Here is a 17,269-nt window from a genome sequence, read left to right as displayed (position 1 = left end):
ACACATTTATGTAAGGTATTCTATAGTTATGAAAAATATTATACCTTACATAAATGTGCACCTTCTTTATACATCGATGGGTCCGTGTATCAATGTTTAATAACATTTCAGTTGTATAACGTCAGCGGTCCATATAGCATTTTCGGTTGGTCCGGACCTATCCAAACACGATGGACCGCTGGCGTCTTAAACTGCGATTTTCACAACGGCTAAAAATATGAGCAAGTTAATAAAACCAGGTTCTAAAAAACACACATTAAAAGCGATATTGAATAGTAATGTAAAATGTTTGGTATAATATAAGAAATATGACACACCACTGAGGGCCACGGGGCATAATAAGGACCGGCAATCCGCCCCTGAAGGTAAATTGGTCGGTTCATATACACATACGGGAGCTGACTGGCCGGTGCTTTAAATGACATATGGCCCCTAGTTGTGTGTAATACAAATAATACAAACTACACACCGTTCTAGATATCGTGTGCAAGCAAACGCTATGATAAATTTTCGTTACATTCTTAAGTGGGTTAATGCTAAAAGCTACCAAAACTTTTGTTTTATTATGTCGCTTTATTCCTTCCGGCATTAAAGGGACTAGACACCAGATGATACGATTGCAAGAAAAAAAAAATGTAAAATCCTTACATAAAATTGACAGTGTTGTGTACATTGCATCGAATCTTACTTACTGATGTATCACATCGCTTATGACACATGCATCTTTCGTAGTTTTTGCATATTTTTCCAATTCGAAATTTATTAGGGCTGTCTGCCACGTGTAGCCAAGATGATAATGCAACGTGATTGTTGAGATTGTTAATTATTTTAATCATGTAAAGTGGTGTATTATCGGCCTCCTTCTAGGTAGTATTGACAATTCTAGGCTTGTTTTGAAGAAATATATATATTAAATTTATTTGCCGATATTTGGACCCTCTGGTGTCTACCCCCTTTAAACCCCACGTTTAGTTTCGTAGTATAGATGAACACGTTTTTTTAACAACATTTATTAATGTATGTAGGCCTTGAACCATCCTCTTGAACACGTTACTACACGTGTCTTATTCGCCAAAACAACAACATTATGCCCTTTTTGTCGGCAGCCTCTCCTTGTCAATAAGAATAGCATCATGTTAAACATACTATTGTCATTGTTTTTGTTGAATACGCCGCGTGTATCAAAAGGAAACAAGGCATTGTTATTTATGTAAAGAACACAGTAAGACATTCAAAACAACCGGCAATGAGACGTTATTGGTGTTGCTGCATATAAAATGGTTTTAGGCTTATGTCGGAATGCATGTTAGAAATGTAATTTAACTGCCATAGAACATATACTCGTATTACATTTGGTAACAATGGGTCGATTGTTCAGAACGTTGTTAAAGTTACCAACGTGATAAACAACATGGTTGTTAACTTATAAAGGGTGAACTATTTGATGATATGCTTACATATGTAAATATAACCAACAGTTGAAAAAGTGGCTGCAAATATTGTTAAAATTACAACGGATCACTATGACTTTTACAACGTTGCTAACATCAACAAAAGTCTGAACATTCGGCCAAATGTGATACAAATGTGTTCTATATTATACAACTACATGTTAACGTCATTTGGAGTTCAATATTTGCTACAACCGCATTATGTTACTGAGTAGTAAAATCCTATTTCAGACACATATATTCTATAATTTGTGTTATTTGTTGCAATGACCTTACCGTACAACTGTGCCATATATTTTTTGCTGCCAGATACGAAACTAACCTTTGTCAGTGTGTGTATACCACGTGATAAAATACGTCATAAATGCTATGTCGGAATCAAACATTATTATTATAATTATTATTATTATTATTATAATTATTATTATTATTATTATTATTATTATTATTAATATTATTATTATTATTATTATTATTTTATTTTTTTAATATTTTTTTTATTATTTTTTATTATTATTATCATTGTTATCATTATTATTGCTTTTATTAATATTATTATTATTATTTCATTTCGCCGGGTGCACCCCCTATCCTTGCTTCCGCTAGTAGACTTTTTAATACAATTGTTAAAAAAGCAAGATAAAACTCGTAAAACGATTACAAATATTGCGTTTACATAGTGTCACCTTATACCGGAATCGAAATGATTTCGTAACTTAACAAAATCATTTCAATAATAGTTCGAAAACTTCTGGGACATGTTTTATCTCTTAAAAGTGTCATTTCGTTTGATGTGTGTTGGTTTTAAATGTGCTTTTTCAAATCAATGCATCTAATGCCATTTAACTATTTCCCTTACGGCTTATTATCACTTAAAATGTGTTCGAGGTGCGATAATTGGATTCTGAAATGCTTTTTTACAGATTTTTATTTTTATGTTCCTGGTTTAATATTCCCTATTCAATATTATATTGTTCTCTAGCTCAATAGACAATAAGGGCATTGAACTTTACTCTAGTTACTATCGCAGACAATTTCTCGGCAATTTCCGTGTATGCCGGTACATCAGTAGAAGTAGTTCGTAAAATTTTAAATTATATCATATCTTAAATGAATTATTTTAGCTTGTATTTGTTGAGATAAGTTTAAATTGATTGCCAGTGAAGTGTATTATTGCAAACATAATTAAGATTCCCAAGAGTTAAGTCATTAAGTTTAACTGCTAAATAAAATTGCTACGCGATCTACTTGCAGCGGTCTTAAAGTGTATCGATTTCTGACATTGTAAACCGTCCCTATACACCCGAGGTTGTTTTCGATACAAATGGGCGAGGAGTTCCAAATGATTCAACGATATGTCGACTATGTAATACCATTAATATGTGTAAATACTTCTGATAAACATTATTTATAAACAAACAAAAACATGTTTGTTTTCACTAACCCCACCAAATTATTTTTTCCTGTCGCTCGTACATTTTTTTGCCGTAGAGTGGATTTTTTTCGTACTTCCGAAATAAGAAATGTGAAATTTTGTTTGAAAATTTAAAAGTTTGACTATTTTATAATGAAAGTTTTCTACAGTAATAAAATACACTGATATATGTCAGTTTGGTACAGAATCCCAGTCCCCCCCCCCCATAAAAAAAGCTACGCCAACCTACCTACATCTCCATTTTTTTGGAGATGTCATTGGAAACAAAGAACTTTTTTTAGCCTAATATGCACTTTTTTTTAAGAGGCAACGTTCTAATTCGCTCGATTTAAATATTTCGCTATCATTATGTAAGGCGGAAATAACATTCTCATACACTAGGTTAAGTTTTAGTAGACATATGCCTAAGAACGCCTGGCTTTTATTGTCATCCTTTTTAAAGTGCTTTGATGATTTATGGCATTATTCTAGTCGTGCCAATAAAGTTTCCGGGAAAGTGGTCCGATTTATCCCTTTTGAATACTTTAAAAGAATGACACACATTTGAACACCTCAGCGGAAACAACATTTTTAGTAACAGTTAGATGACATGAATTTAAATCTTAATGCTTGATCATAAAGATTTGAATTCAGGTCATCTAACTGACTTCGAATACAACTTCATTGGCTTAATGATTGCATTTTCTGCATTTTCATTGGCTGTCAATGTCGGTTGTTTTCTTAGGAATATTTATTGTTCATATTTTGAAGTTCATGGAATCTATAACAAGAGTTACTAGCGCCGTGCTATGTGCCATGAAAGTAAAATATGAACGGTATGAAATTTATTAGTTTGATTGATTTTGCCACGTACGCAATGCGCCTTTTATTGAGTTTGATCATGTGTAGACCGCATACAGGAAAAATAACTAATGTATTGTCTACTTATAAAGGCGTCTTGGCATTTTATTAGAAATAATTTTCAAATTAAAAAGCAATACAGCGATTTAATTGGCGAAAAAAGAAGGGCAAACTGTAATGTACGACAGATGCCCCATTTCCCTAAACGGCATTTAATATGCAATTTAATTCAATGTATCATTGTCTTTATTCACAGTATTAAGGTCTGTTATATATCAAGTAATCCGATTAGCTACATCGTTCTTAGCTCCAATTAATACCAATCCGGATCTCCATGTAATATTACCAATTTTATCGTCAAACAGTCTCGCATTTAAAATATGTACTTCCATAAGGTCAATGCTTTACTAATTATGTTTTATTAACATAAAATTTAATCGTAGATGGTCAAAATTAACATATATGTAGATAACATGGCTATGATGCTTTTATGACGTTTGATATTACGTCGAGTTCGGTGTGTATCCGTCGATAAGGCATAACGATCGTGGCCGATGTAAATACACCATTCAGAACACCTCCGTCATGTTCCATCGAAAACAAACTCGGATTAGTACCAGTATATCAATAGAAGTAGTTCGTTAAATTGAATATAATAGTTTAATTATTTGAAGTGTTTTAACGTGTATTTAGTATGACTAGGTTCAAACTAATTGGCAGTGAAGTGTACTATTGCATAAAAATTCGCAAGAAAATAGTCCTAATGTATCAAAATCACTACGCAATCTACCTGCAGCGTTGTTAAATATAATGAAGTCCGACATTGTAAATCATCTATGCGTCCAAAGTTGTTTTCGATGGAAAATAGCCGAGGTGTTCCGAATGCACAAAACAAGAGGTATTACAGGTCGCCAGAAAAGCGCTCTACTGTATTGTTTATTTATTTTTTTATTATAAAATAGTATGTCTCCTTCGATATTTGTGTAATTAAATGCACTGCTTTTTAGTTGCATTCACTCGAGATTTTTTTGGGAAAATATAGTACAGTCTTGAAAAAATATGTTTAATGAATAATAAGTTTATACAGTAATTAACTATAATAAAACCAGTGTGTAAATGGTATTACTCAACACGTGCTACTATTCTAATACGCGTTTGTAAAACGACAGTAGCGTAATTCGGATGTTTCAATACGGTGTGCTGGGTTGTAATTGGCAAGTTACGTCAATCTTATGGTCATACATCACTGACTCCATTCACTGTATAGGCCCGTTATCTATATCGAGCAATCCGATTAGCTACATCGTCCTAAGATACAATAAGATCGATATTGAATACCACCCCTGTATTTATATTGTTGGATATGGAAAAAGAAAAGTGATAGACATATAATCAAGCGCATAGGTATTACATCCACCTTGTAAATCCAGATTAGAATAAAATTAGCTAAAATATTGTTTGCGATTCTTGTTTATGGCAAAGCTCTCCTTCCTGATATAATTTTGTTTCAGCCCCACTTTTTTACCATAACAATTCATTGTGTCCGAAATATTGAGATCCTGATAATATAATTATTTTCCCTACAAAGACATCGCCTGCGATTGACCGACAATCCGACAGAAATGTTCTCATCAAAGTATTTCCATGTTAACTTATTCTATAAGATGTGACGTCAACTGCGTTTAATTGTTGTTGTTGTTGTTGCATTTTTTGTTGTTTTTGTTTTTGTTTGTTTTTGTTTGTTTGTTATTGTTTTTGTTTGTTTTTTTTTTGTTGCTTTTGCTTTTGTTGTTGATTTTGTTGTTGTTTGCTATTTGTTTGTTTTTTGTTGGTGTTTTATGTTCGTTTTTGTTGCTGTTTTTTTGTTTGTTTTTTGAGGGGGTAGGTGTCGGGGGGAAGGGGGTTGAGGTGGCGGATGCCTTAAACTGGGCCTTTACTACTACAAAGTTCTCCAGGGTCATCCGCCATCCGTGTATTGTATGAATTACTTTGTCTCAGAACTACCACAAAGTTGGTGAAGGCAGAGTATCATTAACGGACGGGCGGTCAGATAGAGTCGTTCCCAACCATATAGTTGCTTGTTTCATACCACTAAGTACCACACAACACATCTTTCGTTAATGATGCTTATGTTTTTACGGCAAATTGGATTTTCTTCTCTTCCACCAGGACTATCACGTGAATGAAACGGACCGCATACCGCTAATGGACGACAAACCAGAGTCAGATTGGGTGGTTTTGGGTGGGATTGAAGTGAACGGTACCACCGTCCTTCGATTCTCCAGGAAGTTGGATACCTGCGACCCTCAGGATCAGGTTATCACGGTATGTGACTTCCGTTTTAAACTTGATTTAAGTGCATTGTCTGCGTTTTTTCTTGGTTCTGTAAATTTATTAATTTTCGAAAGGGATTTAAAGGGACTAGACACCTACCAGAAAATGAATGGTCCTTACCTAGGGTCCCTTGTGTGCGTTGGCATTTGGCGGGGATTCAACCAGCAGTTCGTGCCCGTAGGGCGGTGATTTGCGATCTCAGCTTTTGTCATCAGTCTTTTATCACCGGTTTACAGATATTTACGCAAAAATTTGCTCATTCCAAGACAAAAAAATAAAAAATAAATTGTCAAAACGTTCAATCTGTGAGAGTGCAGCTTTAAAGGGCTTTAATACCTTATTTTTCTTCTTTTATAAGGGCGATAGAATGTCAGTGATTTGGGCCTACCATGACATTGAACCAGATGTTAATACTGGTTTGATGCAGAAACACGACATGAACAACCGAGGAGTAGTCAACATGAACTTGCTGAACGATGACGTCATGCTTACGTCATTTCCGTCGGATACGTATATGATTGATGCTACAATTGGCGAGGTTTGTACTTTAACAGCAGGAGGTTGTGATAGAGACAACAATTATTTCATTTTATTAAATTAAAATTAAAAGGAATCGAATTTACACTCATTTAAATTTAAAATAGCACTTCACGAACCGTAGTGTTCACGAATATACTGGGACTAAGCGCTCAATTTCGATGAAAAAATAAGTCTGTTTTAAAACATGTTCAATAATCAACATTTGTATCACTATCACCAAAGTTAGATATTTCACTCGTCGCACTGCAACGTTTAAAAACTGACTTTTGGTGCTTAAAGGGGCTGTCTCACAGATGATAAAATAGCGGGGAAAAAAGAAAATTGTCGAAAAATGACATCAACTTGGCATCGATGTGTACAATGCATTGAAACTTACTAACTGAAGTACCACATAGTTTACAATTTATTTAAGTTCAGCAGTTATTTCGTATTTTTGCATTAAAAAAGATTACTGGGTATGTCTACCAGGTAGAATTCATTCCTTATGCGTGATTGGCTAGTCGGTGTTATCACGTGATATTACCGAGGTAGGTGTATAGCTTAATTATGTCACTCGGTTAGAGTAGGCCTTAATAGCTCAGTTAGTAGGACGTTGGACGTCAATTTTGGCGACGCGGGTTCGAACCCGGTCACCGACACAATTTTATTTTTTACATTTTGGTACTTTTTTTACAATAATGATATCAAAGCGTAACACATTCTATTAGATAATTGTCCTGAGATTCGTTACAGAAAAAAACGTTTTTTGGTGCCAATCTGTGACACAGTCCCTTTAATCGGTGAAAAATTATTATTATTATCCATCGCAAGGAGTGTTAGATGGTTTCATCTCAATCCGAGCGTAAGTGTTTTAGGCTTAAACAAGGTTTACCATGGTAGAATCTCCTTCCTCAGTTAAACAAAATATAATAATGATGTATTTTCTCTCTGGAACTATTTTGTACGAAGCGAGAAAAGTAGTTCCATACGGGTACTCTTTTATCTTTGCCCGTGGGCAAGAAATAAATTTCCAGCGTGGCCAAATATAAGGAAATATTTATCTTGGGTGGGAGATTCACACAATTAGCCTATATTTATTTGACATATAGGCGAAATTGGCGACGGGAAGCTTATTTTTTCACAAATTGAGAAAGTGTTTCTTATGTTTACATCTTTTCGTTTCAGTTTACCATTCCGGCTGTAGGATCCACATTGCAGTGCCGAGTGTTCGCTAACGGGGCTATCCCAGCAGGGAACTTGATAAAGGTCAGTCTTCTAAATGTCGAATATAAGTTCTAGGCTAAGCATGTTTATTTTTCTACACTGTAGTAAGTCAAGTCTTTGGCATTTGTGTATTATTTTACCACTAAGCAAGTTGTCCCGGATTAGTTCTGATACATTGGCTAAGAAACTGTATTATCCTCATAAATTATGAACAAAACGCAGCATCGCTTTACCCCTTGGGGGAATAACCTTTTTGAACTGACAGAAGCACGACCTCTGTTTCATTGATTTTAAATATTTCAAACAGTTTCAGATAATTCAAAGTCTTACAAGGAGGACCTACTTAATTAAAGTTGCACTCTCACATTGATCAGTTTTGACACTTTTTAAAAAAAATCTCCAGAATTTGATTCAAATTGGGCATCAAAGTCATCAAATCAGTCATATTAGATAATTCACAACACGAAACAATTTCAAATGTATGGTAAAACTGCCGAAAGTTATTTTTTCTTAAAGCGTTAGTAATGCTTTTAGCAATAAAACACCAATGACTTTTTTGTTAAGTCCTCTAGAAACATAGGTTAAAAACTGAGAGAAGCTTACACGTGTGCCCTCCGGGTTGGCGTATTTATATTGCGAGAAAAGTGATATAAATTACTTACCAGGTGAAAATATCCTCCTTAAACAAAAAACTCCCGTCGAACACCTCCATTTCATTCCGCATCACAAATTTCCCTCACTTAAAATTCGGAAAACACGTTGGACCCCTAGTTATCATAGTTTAAGTTTAAGTAGGCGTAAGATAAACATAACTGTGTCTTATTTCATGATATATTCAGTTCGAGCCCTCGATCACCCCTGGTAACGAGCCGCATGTGTACCGGATGTCACTGTACCAGAGTGGAAATGTGACGTCAAACTTAGAGAACACGCTTCACAACTGTGACGACCTTTCGTCACTTGTCAGGTCCAGGCTGGTGGCCACGTGGTCAATGGGTGGACAGGTAAAGATTGCAGTCTTGGGATTTCATAAACAGTGTGTGTATATCACGTGGTGAATTGCATCATCACTGCTCATTCGAAACTCCTCGGCCATTTTTATCGAAATCAACCTCGGATGTATTTGGACGGATTTCAAAGTCAAAAAGCGGTACGTTTAAGTGCGCTGCGCGTAGTAATTTTACTCAGGAATTAAACTTTATTACTTAACTCTTGGGAATCTTAATTATGTTTACAATAATACACTTCACTGGAAATTTAAATTCAGATCATTAAAAACAACTCTAAATCACTATATTAAATTAGTGATATAATTCAAAAGTTTACGAACTACTTCAACTGATGTACCGGCATACATCCGGGGTTGTTTTCGATAAAAAAAATGGCCGAGTTCCGAATGCATCAATGCTACGTCGAAAGACAATATTTTGCTCGCTCCGAAAGAAGACTTTCAACAAAGATGACTTTACTGTTTATTTTGTCACCATTTTAGATGAAACATAGCGCATTCTACGACTCTTACGGAGCCCCGCCTTCGGTCTTTTACCAGAGTTTGATTGAGAGTTTAGTTCCTTAAAACACGACAAACCTTTTCACAATACGGCCGTCTGACGGAGCACTTTGGAAACCGGTTTGTCGAAGTGTTTGATGAAACTAATCATCTTATCAAACTTTGGTAATTCAACGTAGGCGGGGCTCTGTAAGCGGCATAAACTGCCCTGTGTTAGTTATAAATGTATTTAATTAAAAGAAAAGTTATCTTTTATTTAAGTCTTCATTTTAAGCAAAACGTTGCCTCCCGACGTAGCATATATGACGTAATTTATCACGTGGTATACACACACTGATAAATACATGTGTGATCTGTATTTTTGTGTAAATATCAAATGATAAATACCATAAAGAAGCGAACGAAAAGAACGCATTTCTTACATTACGAAAAATGTCTTTGTTACCATTTATTTCAAGTAGAAAATTGCCAGCGTAAATCATCATTAATTTTGTTATTCCGTATTTATACAAACAAATTTATAAATGCTACGCTGCGCGTAATTACCAAAATATATTAAAACATTTATGTATTGTAGTCGCCGTACGTTGTACATTTTTAAAGCTGCACTCTCAAAGATTGAACGTTTTGACAACTTTTTTTTATTTTTTGTCTTGGAACGAGCCAATTTTTGCAAAAATCCATGGAAACCAGTTATATAAGACTGCTGACAAAAAAATAGATCGCAGATATTAAGTTCAAAAATTGATGTTTTATGCATTTTTCTTAAACCGTTAGTAACGGTTTAAGCCATAAAACATTAATTTTTGGACGGGAATATGAAAATGTACGATCTGTTTGCTGTCAGCAATCTTAATTCATTGTTTTGCAGCTATTTTCGCAAAAAATGCTCTTTCCAAGACAAAAAAAAATGTAAAAACGGTATATCTGTGAGAGTGCAGCTTTTAATAGAATTTCGTTCTCTTCTGTTCTGTTCTGTTCCATTAGGAATAATAGAGTATTTTATCACAGAAAGTAGCACATGTTTTAGCCTCTTAGGATCACTTTCTTTACAATAACATGAAATAATCTGACAATAACACAAATAAAGCAGATTTATGAGAGAAAAAAATGTATTAAAAATACCGCAAACATGATCTACCAGATTCCATTTAAAGCTGCAACTCTCACAGATTTACCGTTTTGATAACTTTTTATTTATTTCTGTTTGGGATGAGCAAACGTTTGCGTAAATATCTACAAACCAGTGATATAGGACTGCTGACAAAAGATCAGATCACTTATTTCCGTTCGAAAATTAATGTTTTAATGGCTCAAAGCGTTACTAACGGTTTAAGAAATTTGCTCAAAACATCAGTTTTTGAACTTAAATATAAAATCTGCGATCTGATATTTGTCAGCAGTCTTAAACCACTAGTTTCCATGCATGTTCGCATATATTACCTCGTTCCAAGACAAATAATTAGAACGTTGTCAAAACGTTCAATCTGTGAAAGTGCAGCTTTAAAACCATTATTTTTAATGTTATATTAATTGGAGTTTTATCCTGGTTTGACCTTTAATTTGACTCTTTATCTCTTCGGAAAAAAAGTCTGCCATAACTTAGTTGTAAATTAAATTGCAACATTATTCTACACCGACGTATTTCTTATTGAGGAATGGTAATCGGTCCCCTGAGGGTTATCGCCTCTAAAATAACGATTAAATGGGGGATTGACTAGATAATACGTCTTGGAAAACACAATTATTTGATACGATAAAAATATCATTTTTCAACCTTATATGTTAATGACGTTAATGTATTTTCAAGAGATTTGTTTTGTATTATTTCCCACGTAACGGTTTATTCCCGTTTTCATGTAAACTATTATATCTTATTTCCTTAAAGAGCCATTTAAATACAGTGGTTGAAATGGAAACCGGTGGATTCAATATGAAAAATATCATGAATGGTCAATGAACATGAATATCATGTCGAACAAAGTATTCAAGTTTGTTTTTTCTACAACAAACTATATTAGAAAAATGAGTTTGATTAAAATATATACAAAATTATGACAAAGAGTTAAGTACTTGAGAAAACAAATCAAGTGGTCACTTCATTCAATGCCCAGCATAGAGGTCAAGCGGGTCATTTTCGCACGGGGTCTCGTACTTTTCAAATACCTTATAATATATCGATCATCTCTTCCAAGTTTCATGCTGTTCCCATTTTTGCACGATTCTTGTGATATTTGCACCAAAGTGCAGGACTAGAATTCTTATGGCTCTTCCTATTTTTAACCGGCATTTCTTTATAAATTTTACAAATTTAGAAAGTGTGAAAATAACCTTCAAAAAAGAAACTTATTGTTACATTACAGTGATAATTAGTAAACGTTCTAAATGGATTAACAGCTTAACATGAACTGAACATTTCTACACAGTGAGCAATGTTTACATTTGGCCCATCTTGGCCTCTTTCTGAGAATGGAATAAGAAGCATGCAAACATTTTGACATTAGGTCCAAATAATGGTATTAACCAGTTTAAATACCCACCACGTGGGTGTGTATGTAAAACATGGCATCATATTGGTCCAAAAATAGTAACAACCAGTTTGAATACCTATCACGTGTGTATGTTTGTAAATACTGGCATCCTTTTGGTCCAGAAATGGTTTCAACCAGTTTGAATACCTATCGCCTTGGAAGATATGTAAATAATGGCATCCTTCTGGTCCAAAAATGATCTCAACCAGTTAGAATGCTTATGACCTTGGTAGGCATGTAAATAATGGCACCCTATTGGTCCAAAAATGGTAACAGACAGTTAAAATACCTATCACGTATGTAGGTTTGCAAATATTGGCATCCTTGTGGTCCATAAAATGGTTTCAACCAGTTTAAATATATATCGCCTTGGTAGGTATGTACATACTGGCATCCTATTGGTCCAAAAATGGTGAAACCAGTTTAAATACCTATCACGTATGTAGGTTTGCAAATACTGGCAGCCTTGTGGTCCATAAAATGGTTTCAACCAGTTTAAATATACGTATATCGCCTTGGTAGGTATGTACATACTGGCATCCTATTGGTCCAAAAATGGTGAAACCAGTTTAAATAGCTATCACGTATGTAGGTTTGTAAATACTGGCATCCTTGTGGTCCATACAATGGTTTCAACCAGTTTAAATATATATCGCCTTGGTAGGTATGTACATACTGGCATCCTATTGGTCCAAAAATGGTGAAACCAGTTTAAATAGCTATCACGTATGTAGGTTTGTAAATACTGGCATCCTTTTGGTCCATACAATGGTTTTACCCGGTTTGAAAACCTATCGCCTTGGTAGGTATGTAAAAACTGGCATCCTAGTAGTCCAAGAATGAGTTTACCAGTTTGAAGTCATTATCACGTGGTTAGGTATGTAAATACTGGCATCATATTGGTCCAAAAGTGGTTTCAAGCAGTTTGAATACCTACCATCTTGGTAGGTATGTAAATACTGGCATGCTATTCGTCCAAAAATCGTTCCAACAAGTTTAAATTCCTACCACGTGGGTAACTATGTAAATACTTGCATCCTATTGGCCCAAAATCGTTTGAACCAGTTTGAATTCCTACCACATGGAAGAATATGTAATAAAACTCATTTGTACTCAATTCATGCTAGAAGAAGCAAAAGGAATTAATCTGAAATTGGTATTTCCTTGGTGAATTTCAGGTAACTTAGTTATTTTCTTATCATGAGTATTTCGGCAAACCTTCCAGAAAGAAATTAACCCATTTCGTTTATTATTATTGGTTTGATTTTTTTCGAATTGCTTTACGCTTCAAACACTACCGCTGTAATAAATCAATCGTTCTTTAAGTGTCTCAAATTTATTAAGTCCTCATAGGATTGTTCTGTAATTTCCCGGCTTAAATAACTTTGTTCCATAATGGAAAAACACTTTCTGGTAATCTTATTCCTTAGGATAATTACCGTTATGAATCTGCGGAGACAGCACAGGGATATCACTTAAAACTGTGCAACCGTATGATTTTGTTGCAAGGGCGTACACATTCTCAAAATTGTGTAGCCGTATGATTATGCTTAAAGGGCTTCCAGATGCTCAAATTAGGTATTCTTATGGTCATGTTTAAAGGTCTTACAGATGCTCAAAATTGTATAACTGTATAATCATGTGTAATTGCTCATGAATGCTCAAAATAGTGTAACAATATGAACATGTTTATTTTGGCACATATACTCAATATCACGTGATCGTTTGGCCATGTTTCATGGCGCAGATAAACACAAAAAAATAATAAGCGTACGATCATGTTTGAAGCCTCACAGATGAACAGTTTTATGTATGTCAGAGTTTAAGAAATAGAATACATGCTCTTATGTTATTGTTTTAATAATAAGGACCTGTTTTCACCAACATAATTGAATAAGTCGCCGAGGCCAAAATTTCAGCGTTGCCAAGTCACGTGATTCCTCACCCTGATTACTATCTAATCGGATAATAGCAGTTGAGGAGGAAAACAAATTTCTCGTCTTAGGTTTTCCGTGAATCTGTCTCCAGGAATGCAAATGATGAACAAAATACTCAATCATATTTCTTTTGATGTTGCAAAAATCCATGTTTTTCGAGTTATTTAAATGCAACGGAAACTATTGGGACTAGCTCATTATCCAAACCCATTACTGTCATCGATCTTGTTTAGGCGTAAAATAAAAAAAAATGTTTCCAATAGCCCGACCGACCCTTCTTGTGTTTGCTTAAAAAAATAGTTTACTTTGAAACCAACATGGCGGAAAGTGATCAACCACGTTTGTTGAAACTCAATTCTTTTGGATAACAATGCTTTACCATGGGCAAATGAGCTAAATGATAAAGGTTATATTTATAATTGGAAATAATGGCTACATGCAGTAGCTCCGCCATGTTGTTTAAACTGTACACAAAACCATGCATTTGTTACTTCAAGCCAAACTATCAAAACCGAGTTCAAAACTGCTGAAACCATTGAAACCAAAACTGAAACTGGTTTGGTATCAACAAAAACGCCCTAAGAAACATGCGGTGTTAGCTATCATCCGTCATATTAACTGGGAGTGTCCGGTTGCGCATACGCATTAGCACGACTCACGTTATATACGGTAACTCATTGATATTTGATAGGTTAATACACGATTGTTATTCAATGGATGCAGGCATATATATTTGACGTTATCGATATTAATTATTATTTTCACGTTAACGATAGCAATTATGTAAATCAGTGCGTGGTTTTAATTAACGTCAGTTATTTTGCAATAGTTGAATTAAGGTGCGATATATTAATTGCATAACACATACGTAAATATTAGTAAAAATACTTGTGTTATGTGTTCTACAAAAACGATTTAATATGAATACTTTTTCACGGCGCACATATCGATGCATCGTTCTACAAAATTCCGTCAAGTTAAAATTTTGGCAAGGGATTTCATCGTTTAAATACAAGCAAATCTGAAATATTTCACACGTTTAGAAACAGAGATTAGTATAGTCTTTTATATTTTCATATATTTTCTGTCAAAAAAAGTAGAAATTAACGTCGTACGTGTTTGTTTGCATCGGTTTTTCCCCGTGGTGACTAGTGTGAGAACACAGTTGAAGTCACGTGATTCATCTCCATGACTACATTCCCCGAATTATGGTCGGTCATACTCACTCATGTTCTCTTTTTGTTTGTGGAGCGAATGTTTACGGGCGTGCGCAGAACACGCTATACACCAGCGGCCATGGTAGATGCTTTTCCGCCCGCCTTAGTTAAACATAATATCGTAAAAGTGTACTTTTTTCCGCTGGTATTCTTTTGTGCGTAGTGAAAAAATAGTTCCATACGGATACTTGTTATATCTTTGCCCCTAGGGCAATTTAAGCCGTGTATTCAGATCTACTTGGCTCGGGTGGGAGGAAACCTTATCAACAGGCGTACGACAAAAGTTTGCCCTATGAAGAATAGATAAGAAGGGATAATTATTTAGTATTAAATGTCACACCTCAATTAATCTAAAAATTAAACTAACTTTACTGACTTTACCAAAAATTTAAAACAATTATCTTAAACTGTAGTAGATATTGTAACTTCTTGGAAATAAGTTAATGAAAGAAATGACCCAATTGATATTAATGCATTTAGTATGTATCCATTATTTTATTAAAGGTCTGCTGCACAATTTATATTTCAGGCATTCCACATGCCGGAAGGGGTTGGTCTTCCAATGGCAGGCTTAGGCTATGTGCTAGAGATCCACTACTCTAAATGGCAAGAAATGACAGATGAGAATGGTAAGCCGACCTTAGTGATAAGTAGTCCCATCTTTCCACAATGCATTGGCTATGGGTGTGCAATTTAGGGCCAGGTAAGTACTCATTGTAAATAAGAATACTCCACCAAAACAATAAACACACACCACAGTCTTCGGTCATATATTTGCTCGGTGGCAGTAAGTTGACATGTGTTTTATCTCGTTACAACGACGTACTAACTTGTTACAAAGGCTTGCATTATCGTTCCCATATTAATCTCATGGCCACTACTTACATAGTTATGTCGTGGCTAAGATTTACTAACTCGTCCCTACGCCTAAGTATGTCGTGGCCAAAACGTAGACATACCTAAGTCGTTGACTTAGTCGTGGCAACGAGAATGTAAGTCGTTGTCACGAGATAAAACACATGTCACCTCTACGGCACCGTGTTTTTGCATATACCTGATAAGGCCAAAAAAAATATGTCTATTTCGGGTAACCCGACCCTACCTATACAATTGGGCCGACCCTAACTATTTATTTCCGTTTCTGAACAAAAAAAATATTCGTTAGCGAATAGAGAGTTACGAAGGGCGGATTTATGCAGATTTTAATCAGAATTATTGTTTATATGATTAAACAAAGTCAGGCAATGACAGTAATGTAAGAAAGACTGCCATGTGCAAGAAAACACTCTGAACTTACGACAGATTTTGAAAAAAAAATATATATATAAAAATCCCTACCTACCCTACCTAGAAATTTTGGAAAGGTTACCCTAAACAAACAAAAAAAATTGGCCTAACAGAAAAATAGCTGGTTTGCATTCATATCATTAAGGCCAAAAATGCAAATGTGTTCTAAGTGACTAGTCGGCAGTTGTCAATCAAACAACCAGTTGATCAATAAGAGGAATATATTTTATCAATTAATGAAAACACTTGGTTGCATTGCCCACAATATTAACTGAACACCCCCGCCCAAAGATCTCAACAAGTTACAGTAATTGCTTTGGCGACTGGTCAATAAAGATTTACGTGTAACGGTAAATATAATGTGAATGAAGCTGTTTTAGTAGTAGAGTTCACCCTGTATGTTCTGCAAACCACTGGAAAACTGCAAGGACAAGCACAATAGCCTAAAATGTTAATGAAATTATGTTTGAAGGTTGTATCGTTCTCGAGAATAAAGTTTCAAAGTTTCAAAGTTTAATTTCGAACATATACAGTGCCCTAAAAGGATACGTTTTGATAAATGGGATAGCATCAAACCAATTCGATGTCAAGTAAGGAATTTGGCAAGGGGGAGTACTTTGCCACTTAACACTGATATGTGGAAATAAAACAGCATTAGAAAAAACAATTGCATGTTGTGAAAAAATATGCTTGTACGTGAGGATATGTCTTCAATGTTGACAAAAGCAAAGCAATATTGTTTAGTCATAACAAACACAATAATGCAACACATAAAATTCGCCAATATGCATAGCATAAGAACAGCAAAGCATGTGGGGGTCATACTTGAAAGGAGATTTAAATACACCAATGTACACGAATATACCAAATTCCTCGCAATGAAAAAGACCTCTGGTGACGTTAACCCGCTAACACTTATCCTATTAGTTAAGAAAGCATGTGTCCCTACAGTCTTTTACGGTGCCGAGCTCTGGCATGAAATAT

The 17,269-nt window shown here is 34.9% G+C and overlaps 1 protein-coding gene across 1 annotated transcript in view; it reads left to right on the top strand.

Moving 5' to 3' along the window:
- The window catches only part of LOC128223635 (DBH-like monooxygenase protein 1 homolog), a 32,506-nt gene that overhangs the window by 4,326 nt on the left and 10,911 nt on the right, over positions 1-17,269 (top strand). Inside the window, exons 2-6 of the mRNA XM_052932910.1 lie at positions 5,896-6,051; positions 6,419-6,598; positions 7,765-7,845; positions 8,643-8,807; positions 15,528-15,627. Of these exons, the coding sequence (XP_052788870.1) occupies positions 5,896-6,051; positions 6,419-6,598; positions 7,765-7,845; positions 8,643-8,807; positions 15,528-15,627 (682 nt within the window). The remainder of the gene's footprint in view (positions 1-5,895; positions 6,052-6,418; positions 6,599-7,764; positions 7,846-8,642; positions 8,808-15,527; positions 15,628-17,269) is intronic.

This window comes from Mya arenaria, chromosome 17 (assembly GCF_026914265.1).
Source record: "Mya arenaria isolate MELC-2E11 chromosome 17, ASM2691426v1".
In the NCBI taxonomy this organism is placed as follows: Eukaryota; Metazoa; Mollusca; class Bivalvia; order Myida; family Myidae; genus Mya; species Mya arenaria.
Note: the sequence above shows the minus strand (reverse complement) of the source record. Positions and strands in the feature narration are given on the sequence as shown.